At 41.7% G+C, this 10,214-nt stretch overlaps 1 protein-coding gene across 1 annotated transcript; it reads right to left on the minus strand.

Annotated features, from left to right (window-relative positions):
• Window positions 1–1,052: 1,052 nt before the first annotated feature.
• On the minus strand, window positions 1,053–7,447 carry FCGR1A (Fc gamma receptor Ia). The gene is made up of 6 exons (XM_016223479.2): window positions 7,333–7,447; window positions 6,754–6,774; window positions 5,774–6,031; window positions 3,299–3,550; window positions 2,108–2,392; window positions 1,053–1,302 (listed from the first exon to the last, which is right to left on the minus strand). The coding sequence occupies exons 1-6, from the start codon at window positions 7,361–7,363 to the stop codon at window positions 1,118–1,120; spliced, it is 1,032 nt and encodes a 343-aa protein (XP_016078965.2). The 5' UTR covers window positions 7,364–7,447; the 3' UTR covers window positions 1,053–1,117.
• Window positions 7,448–10,214: the final 2,767 nt, after the last annotated feature.

The following is a 10,214-nucleotide window of genomic DNA, read 5'->3' on the forward strand; positions in this document are numbered from 1 at the left end:
GTTAGTACTCATCCAGAAAATCAGACCTGTCGAGTAAATCTGGAGATAAGAACCGGGGCTTACAAATACTTCTGACAGACTGAAAACGAGAGCTCACATCTCTGTCACTGCCCCTCCCCACCTGAAGCTTCTCCTTCGGGTCCCAAGCTTGGAGATCTGGATTTAACTTATTAGGAAAAGCGGCAGGCACCTCTGCTTTCCCATAGGGCAGGGAACAAGGACAGGCAAGGAAGAGCCCTGGTCATCTCTGCACTCAGGTTATGAGAAAGCCTCAAATGGAAAGGCAAAAACAACACCCCCATTTCTCACCGTGAGTTACCCCCTTGTCTCTGTAAGATACACGGGCGCATTCCCTGCCGGGGTATGTGTGCTAAAGGGGAAAAGCTGTGAGGCAGCCATCCTGAGGACCACAGATGCGAGCTCGCATTTTCAGTCTCTCGGAAGGATTTGTAAGCATGTTTCCTTCATTTCGGTCAATACTATTCCTGACTGTCTCCCACATATCCTCCCTCTGTTCTCTCATTCTATCTCTTGTACATATGCACACACTTACCTTTTCACCTGTCCCCAGAAATATCGCTCAAAATACCTAATAGGTTAATTAAGTTAGACTTCTAGTCTTTTTTTGGTCTTTTTTAAATATATCTTTATTGATTTCAGAGAGAGGAAAGAGAGGGAGAGAGGGAAGTAGAAACATCATCGAGCCCACAGCCTGGGCACGTGCCCTGACCGGGAATCGAACCCCGATCGCCTGGATCCTAGGTCGATGCTCAACTGCTGAGCCACGCCCGGCCGGGCAACTTCTAGTCTTTAAGGGTGGCTTTAGAGGAGGTCTCACATCATCCCTGATTATAAAGTTTCCAAGTTTATCTCCATTGAAGTCAGCTCATTTATTTGCTTTAGTTAAAAGTTAGTCTGATGCCATGGGACTCACAGTTCTACTGTCTTTCAACTTTTGGAGCTTCCTGCCCCGTTGGTCACACAGAGAGGAAGCGGTAGGGACTGTCTTGATTTATGGGCACCCACTGAGCTGCAGCTGCTGCCCCCCTCCTGGGGCTTCTGGAGTGCCCTTTCTTGCAGCTGTTCTTGTTCCTGCCATTTCGGTTCTTCTAAATGTCTATTTTCTTGAAGAAGTTACCTTCTTCCCATGACCAGAGTCCAAAGGAATTTCTAAAATCCACTTTTTATTTCTTTGCAGTTTCTTATGTATTATCACACAAAAAACAGTGTTCACCAAAAATATTATTCCCGTTGCCAGATGGAACAGAACATGAAGCCAGACAGAAGTTGATGACTGGGGGCCTGTAAAAGAAAATGACAAAGAGAAGAAATGCTATTCAGAAACCAGAGAGATCTGAGTTATGTTTGTAAGAGAAGGTTGCCTGAGACCTGCTATGCCTGTCCCCTGTGAAGACACCAGTAATGTCAGGGGACAGAAAGGAGCTGGAGGAGGCTCCAGCTGGGCTACAAGGGGTACAGACAAGGGGAAGGCTCTTCATAAGACCTTGACTGCCAGAGCCCTGTCAGCGGACTTACTCCCTAATTTCAGAGACAACCGCTATTTCTATGTAATGCTTGAAATAAATTTGGATTGAAGATAAACTTTTTTCCCCCACAGAGTTTGTGTTCTGGAGCTCACAAACCCTTCACCTCAGCCAGATATAGACATTTGGGCAGGTATTTATGTGCAGTCCACAAAGTCCCCATCTCCTCAATCCACCATGTGAGCCCCTTGAAGTAAGAACTGCAGCCTAGTGTCTTTATATCCCAATACCTATGACAATATTGTTGATTAGATTGTTGGTGAGAGAAGGGGGAGAGAGAGGAAGAAAGAGAAAAGGGAGGGAGAGAGAGAATAGAAAATACAGGAGAAAAAAGAAGGAAGGACAAAAGGAAGGAAATAGAGGAAAGGAAAATAAATGAAAAAGAAAAGAGAAAATTTAATGATGTTTATAAGGAGAATAGTAAAGTTTTGAATCAAGGGTGAAAAGGCCTGTTTATCGGTTTTTTCCTTTCCAGGCCATGAAATCCCCTGGGACAGACCTCAGTCCCACAGGAGACAAGGGAGCATCTTTTGTACCAGTCAGCTCCAATCATTCTCACTCACCAAGCACTTGAAGCTCCAACTCAGGGCTGTGCCTGGTGATGTTTCCATCTTCTGTGGCGGCCTCACACCAGTAGGGCCCGGAATCTTCTCTTTTAGCAGTCAGTATCTGGTAGTCAGAGGACGTGTTCCGGCTCAGCAGGGTCTTATTTGCCACGTAGAAGGAGAAGTAGAGCTGCACAGGAGGGCTGTGTGGGAGCACCCTTGTTTCACAGCTCAGGGTGACCGGGTTCCCCTCTAGGAGGGGGGATGAAGGGGATGCTCTCAGCACTGGAACTGGAAATAGCTCTAAAGAAAACATTGACAGTTACCTGATTCAGAGTCAAGGTTCTTTTTGCAGAAGATATACCCCCTCCTCCTCTGGGAACCTGTCCCTAGAGAGTGCATCCATAAAACGTAATTTTTCCCACTTCCAGCAGAGAGGCATTCTTGGGGTTTCCTCACAGATACAGTTACCAGCTTGCTCACACCCTACTGGGAGAGTACTTTACACAGCCCATGCTTCCCTTTGGTATGGGGAACCAGGAGTGGACACACCCACACACTAGCCAGTTCAGTGTCTCATTACTTGTGTTTCTGCCCCAAAAGATAATCTGAGACAATAATTTCTTTCCCATAGGAATTAACTTTTTCAGGCAGAAAAAAAGTGCTGGTGGTTATGAGTACTGAGATCAGAGGCCATTAAAGAGTCACAATAAAAGCCACATGCAACTGGAACAGAGGAAGCTGCTTAGTTAGCAGAGGTTCAAAAAGACGTGGATCCAGAGAGGCCACATTTTCCGAGATATAGATGGAAAGTATAAGCAAGTCCTAATGTCTTCCTGGCGTCTGTTTTTATGGAGTTTTCATGAGATTCCATGGCTTATTTTCCAATAACTCTCTCTCTACCTTGACTGAGTCTCTATTCCTTGCAACTAAAATTAAGTTGATGAAATGGATCCTCACTATGCCCTGGCCTTGACATTAGCTCCTGAGATTATTAAAGGGGTGCTGTGGTATGCTGGAAAGAGTCAAGGACTGGGACCCGGAAGACCTCAATTCTGGACCCCACCCAGCCACTGGTTATCTAGTGGCCTCCAGTAAGGCAGTTTACTTCCCTGGAGTTCAGTTTCTTCATTTGCAAATTAAAGCAATGATTTATGATGGTTTCACTGGTCCTTAAACTATAGCTCTGGGACTATTCAGATACAATACCTTTTACAGTGATAGATACTCTTGCTGACTCGAAGAGACGTTTTCCCTGGCCTGAGCAGTGATAGATGCCACTGTGATTCAGGTTGGTCTTCAGAATGGTGAATTCAGAATCCCAATAAGAAAACTTAATGCCCTTGTTATTGTGGTAGAAAGCCACATTGCGCACCAGCTTATTCTTCCATCCATGGCATCTCAAGGCCAGAGGCTTCCCTTCAGTGACGACTCTGCTAGAGACCTGGAGTAGTAGCAAATCTAGAAAATGTGAACCCAAAATGTATGCATACAGTGGCAGAGGTACAAAGAAGCCAAAGCTTGCTTTTTCTTCTTGAACATTCTAACCTAGAGCTCTGCTGAATCTGAGGCCTATCTCCCATTCCTGAAATATAGTTTAGCTTTGCTGGGAAGAAGAGTAATCTCTACCAGCAGCCCTGTACACCGCCCTTCTTATCTTCCCTTTCCAGATCTTAGACATTGGTTGGAAAAAAACAGTTTATCATACATGGTAGGCAGTATTCTAAGATGACCTCAATAAATCACACCCTTGTACAATCCCTTTGAGTGTGGGTTGGAAACTATAACTTGCTTCTAGCACCAGAATATGACAAAGATTATGGGATGTCACTCCCATGATGATGTTACATTATATAGGACTCTCTCTCAGCTGTCTGGACTGAGAGACTCTTCCAGCAGTTTTTCCAACCAAAAGGAACTGAATTCTGACAATGAATAGACTTAATTTCATGGACCTTAGAGAAAATTCACATACTTCCCAAACACACATGCCACAGTTATACAAACTGAGCACATACCAGACTACAAAGCAATTTTTAACAAATACCAGGGAACTGATATCATATTTAACACAAATTCTGACCAAAATGCCATAAAAGTAGAAATAAATAACAAAAAACCACCCTCTGAAAACACTTCTAAATAAGTCATGAGTAAAAGAAAGAGAGAAAGAAACTTATAAATGAAATTTAAAATATTTAGCCTTAAAAGATAACAAGAGTATTACATATCAAAAACTGAGGGATACAGCTTTTAGCACACATTAATTTTCTACTCAAAAACCTTTTTCCCCATGTTTATCACTTTGGAGTAGGATGGGGACACTCATTTTAAACTACATGATTATGACTCAGGTCCATGAACCAGTTGTTTTCTCTTGGAAATCCTTAGCTAAAACATATTTCCTCCAAAGGCAGTCTAGTCCACATAAATCTAATTCTGCCTTCAGCATGGATTCACTTTTTCATTATCAATTACACAAAAGTTTTAACTTAATGCTTTTGAATAACTAAATAACCCATCTGAGTGATTTGTCCTGAATAATGAAACATTTGTTCCTAGAGAGTATTGCAGTATCCATCTCTTGACAAGTAGAAACCTTACAAGTGTAAGTGGATGGTAGGGTTTTATCTGCTTCTATTCATCAAAGTTTCAAATGCTTACAGTAAAAAAATAAAATAAAATGCTTAAAGTCTAGCAGTAATTCCATGTCCAGGATATTATCTTACAGATACACTATGAAATGTTCCCCAGATGATATGTATAAAGACGTCTACTGCAGCATTGCTTGTAAAAGCAAATAATAGAAACACACTAAAAGCTTAGGGAGGAATGGTTAAATCAATTCTAGCACAGCAGTATGGCAACATTTGAAAAGATGAGGTGGATCTCTATTAATATAAACAGACCTTCACAGCATTTTAAGTGATAAAAGTAAGGTGTAGGATAGTAAATAGAGTATCCTCTATAATACTAGTATCCTTTAAAGTAAGTAATTTTAAACTTATTAAGTTTGGGTTTTTTTGTTTGTTTGTTTATTTGTTTGTTTAATATCTCCTTATTGACTTCAGAGAGAGGAAGGGAAAGGGAGAGAGAGAGAGAAACATCAATGATGAGAGTCATTGATCGGCTGCCTCCTGCACGCCCCCTGCTGGGGATCGAGCCCGCAAGCCAGGCATGTGTCCTGACCGGGAATCGAACCTCGATCTCCTGGGTCCTAGGTCGATGCTCAACCGCTGAGGCACACCCGGCCGGGCTATGTTATTAAGTTTTGTTTCTGTGGAAGCTGACTGAGAGACTAGGAGTTTGGGCTGGGAGGGAGACTTTACTGTTCATCATTGCACATTTTTCCAAATTAGTATTATCTACTATGGGCAGGTATAACTTTTTTTTAAGAAAACTAGATAATTTTGAATAATGACAAAAGCTTAGGGTCTGAGTTTTACTCTAGATACCCTACGCACACCTGTCCCAGTAGGGGTGCTTTGGGGGCACAGTTTAAGGACTCTAATGTGATCTTTTGATTATTTTGACTTTATCACACCTGCTTGGCATATAGAGCTGAGACTCATACTCAGATAAATCAACACTATCACACACACACACACATCTGACATCCAGAAAGGAGAAAACACAAAGGAAGACTTTGTGATTTCCAGCCCTCCTGCTCCATGCCATACTTACCACTGTGGACTTCCAGCTGTACTGGGTCACTTGGAATTGAGAGGCCTCTTTGACACTTGTATTCGCCAATGTCATTGGCACTGGCAGCAGTGATGTTGTAGCTCGCTGTCGAGGTCTGAATGGCTGTGCCATTGAGAAACCACTGTGTAGAGTTGTCCCAAGGCAGGTGGGGTCCCTCACACCATAAGGTTACACTTTCCATTGTGAACACACTGACCCATGGAGGCTGCAAGGTGATCACTGACTTTGCAAGGTTTGCTTGGGGGAAAACAAAAACAAGTGGAGTAAAAGGAAAGGCTCTGAACAACTGGTGAAGTTTTGTGGATAGCACAAGGAAAACACTGTACATTTTAGATTAGATTGAAAAACAGGCAAGTGAGAACCTGCAAGAGCTACCTATTAAGAATGTCCACACCCGACTGCAGAGAGCTCTGTTCATGTTATTAAATCTGGGTGTTGCAGATTTCGGGTTCTCGAGAATTAAATGACCAATTTAGTTCTCACTGTTGGTAAACAATGAAGCAGGGTTTTAAACTGGTGCCACTAGATTAAAGCCGATTTGCCATATCTCTGAGGGTTCATCTCAAGCCTTAATTAGCATCTGTATCGGAAATCAAGGTTCAAACTTCTCACTTGGAAGCCTCCATTGCCTGCTAACTTCAGCTTTCTTGTAAAAGTGACTAGTTTGAGGGATATTAGAAAACCCAGAATTACTTCTATATGTTTGCAATTCTGGCCCTTTCCTGCTATCTAGGCATTTAGTCCAGAGGTCAGAGCTCATTTAGAAAATCTTAGAGAGAGACCTTAAAAACCAGGATTTTATCAAAATCATACTCTACATATAAGAGGACTTCATATAACTTATAAATCTTTCTCCTTTCTATCTTCTCCCCCATACTCTCTTCTTTAGGAAAATGAAACCTATCTTTTGGGAACAGGGATGTGCCAGAGGAAGAGAAGTTGAGTTAGACATTACTCACATATTTGCCCATCAGCTGGAACTGCAAGAGACCAACAATAGAGACGTCATCAGTTCATCGGTGGAAAACGACAAGTAAGAAAGAATTAGGGAGACAGAATTAGGGAGACAGAGATTCTGCTGAGGGATCTGGAGCCAAGATTAGGAAAGAGGAAGGAAATTGTCTCTTCTGACCATTTTCATATGTTTGTTTTCTGGGAAATGCATCCAGAATTTTTGAAGCAGGCTCTCTCTTTTCTCCCCTAATTAGAAACTCTGGGTTTGAGGCTTATCTAAGAATAGACTCTAAGGGCCCAGCCTAGGTCTCTAGTTTTTCTTTACCTCCTTTCCCATTGGTACTGAACAGCCTACAGGGGTTACTGATGGGGCTTTATTTTGACATGATGCTTCCAGGCTTAATGTTACCTCAGAGTCACTCTTCCCATCTTTTGATATAATAAACACCAATAAACCACGAAAGCACAGATACAGTCATCTCCCTATTCATGAGTTCTAGCTAGGATACTAAAGTTAAAAAGATCCTGAGTTTCCTGAGCCAGTGCCTGCACCCTTCTAGTTACCCCCTCTAAGCCCAACTTACCCCAAAGGAGCAGAGCTGTTAAGAGCCACATGTTATCTCCAGCGCCACAGGAGCAGTGAACTCTGTAACGTGCAAGACATTGAAGAGATTCTGCTGAGGGATCTGGAGCCAAGATTAGAAAAGAGGAAGGAAATTGTCTCTTCTGACCATTTTCATATGTTTGTTTTCTGGGAAATGCATCCAGAATTTTTGAAGCAGGCTCTCTCTTTTCTCCCCTAGTTAGAAACTCTGGGTTTGGGGCTTATCTAAGAATTCAAGGGAGGGGCTAATGTTTTATTGACATTCTATTCTGATTATGTTCTCCCTCTACTAATTATGTTACTTGGGGCTAGAATATGGCAAATCCCCATTTTTAAAATTGGTTCAAAGCCTGGCTAATCCCTCCAAAACTTGATCAATTGAAAACAGATTATTCTGCATCAGCCTCTATGGGATATGTGAGGAGTTACTCATCTCTAAGAGCTCCTCTGATACAAACTAGCCTCTGTTCCTCTGGCAATGCATGCAAGATCAATTTCCCACTTTTGTTTAAAAAACAAAAAGCCATCTTCCTGAAAGACATTGTGAATTTGGGGTGTTTATCTCGGCTAAGCCCAAGGAAATTAAGTATTTAATGTAAATGCTGAAGAGAAGAAAAAATAGCTGATATATGTAAGTGGAAATATCTGTAAGAAGGGAGTTTCAGAGTATAGATGGGAAGCTCTATGGCACAAAAGTGAGTTGGTTCCTGACACAGAGTTGTTAAAACATAAAGAAATTTTTTAGGGATTTTGTTAAGAGAGAAAGAAAGTGAAACAGAAACCAGGATGAGTTCAGTGAGAGTAAAAGGGACTTAGGTAGCAATCTCACTGAGAGAATTAAAAATGACAACAAATAACGCTGTAGATTGAATTGATGGCCCCAATTTCTCACCCCACTTTGAATCTACACTATGTGCACAGCCTCACATAGGCTCAGGGTACTTCGTTTATTTCTCACATGAAAACTGCAGGACAGCCTGGGCGGCGGATGGCTCGGCCAGCTCTGCCTCACACGTAGCTGGCTAGCCAGTGTTCTTCTCATGACAACTGTGGAAGCACAAGGAGTGCAAGATAATGTGTAAGGCTTCCTAAGGTCTAGGTTGGACTCTGCAAAATGCTGTTTCCACCCATATTTTATTGGCCAATGAAAGTCACATGGATGAACCAAAGCCTAGGGTCAGGGAAGGTGTGTACCTTCCGCCTCTCAGGAGGCTGTGCACATAGCGTAGATTCAAGATAGTGTAGAGATGTTGGGGCCATCAATTCAATCTACAACATTATTTGTTGTCATTTTTAATTCTCTCAGTGAGATTGCTACCTAAGTCCCTTTTACTCTCACTGAACTCATCCTGGTTTCTGTTTCACTTTCTTTCTCTCTTAACAAAATCCCTAAAAAATTTCTTTATGTTTTAACAACTCTGTGTCAGGAACCAACTCACTTTTGTGCCATAGAGCTTCCCATCTATACTCTGAAACTCCCTTCTTACAGATATTTCCACTTACATATATCAGCTATTTTTTCTTCTCTTCAGCATTTATATTAAATACTTAATTTCCTTGGGCTTAGCCGAGATAAACACCCCAAATTCACAATGTCTTTCAGGAAGATGGCTTTTTGTTTTTTAAACAAAAGTGGGAAATTGATCTTGCATGCATTGCCAGAGGAACAGAGGCTAGTTTGTATCAGAGGAGCTCTTAGAGATGAGTAACTCCTCACATATCCCATAGAGGCTGATGCAGAATAATCTGTTTTCAATTGATCAAGTTTTGGAGGGATTAGCCAGGCTTTGAACCAATTTTAAAAATGGGGATTTGCCATATTCTAGCCCCAAGTAACATAATTAGTAGAGGGAGAACATAATCAGAATAGAATGTCAATAAAACATTAGCCCCTCCCTTGAATTCTTAGATTTTCATAAGCCTCAAACCCAGAGTTTCTAACTAGGGGAGAAAAGAGAGAGCCTGCTTCAAAAATTCTGGATGCATTTCAAAAATTCTGGATGCATTTCCCAGAAAACTAAACATGATGAAAATGGTCAGAAGAGACAATTTCCTTCCTCTTTTCTAACCTTGGCTCCAGATCCCTCAGCAGAATCTCTTCAATATCTTGCATGTTACAGAGTTCACACTGCTCCTGTGGCATTGGAGATAACATGTGACTCCTAACAGCTCTGCTCCTTTGGGGTAAGTTGGGCTTAGAGAGGGTAACTAGAAGGGTGCAGGCACTGGCTCAGGAAACTCAGGATCTTTTTAACTTTAGTATCCTAGCTAGAACTCATGAATAGGGAGATGACTGTATCTGTGCTTTCATGGTTTATTGGTGTTTTATTATATCAAAAGTCTTAAATCTATCTGTAAATAATATCAATGTGGTATGAGGCAGGTATCCAATTTCTTTTTTAACTTACATATAGCCAATTGTCCCAGCACCATTAAAAAGCGTAAATCATTCCTAACATGAACTGTCAATTCTATCATAAACTAAGTTTTCTTATATATGTGGTTCTCTTCCTAGTGTCTATGCTGTTTCACTTGCAATTTTCTTATCCTTGTGCCAATACCATACTGTCTTAATACTACAGCATGTTGACCCTAGAGAAAGAATATACCTGTCAAAAAGGACTTGTTAACTGGGCCCAAATTTATAATCAGAGGCTAGCAGCCCACTGTTTGCAGAGGTCCTCTTCAGGGAAAAGACAAAGACTGGACTGCCAAGCCTCATGCACTTTCTGCAGTCTGAGCAGAACTTTATCAAAGAGTCCCTGAAATCATAATTTAAACAAGGGGCTGAGACCTTCCCAGTCCAATCAGAGCTGCACATCTATATCCTTATTTGCACCGTTAGTGACCAATCAGAGTAGC

This window comes from Miniopterus natalensis, chromosome 19, assembly GCF_054644295.1.
Source record: "Miniopterus natalensis isolate mMinNat1 chromosome 19, mMinNat1.hap1, whole genome shotgun sequence".
Taxonomy (NCBI): domain Eukaryota; kingdom Metazoa; phylum Chordata; class Mammalia; order Chiroptera; family Miniopteridae; genus Miniopterus; species Miniopterus natalensis.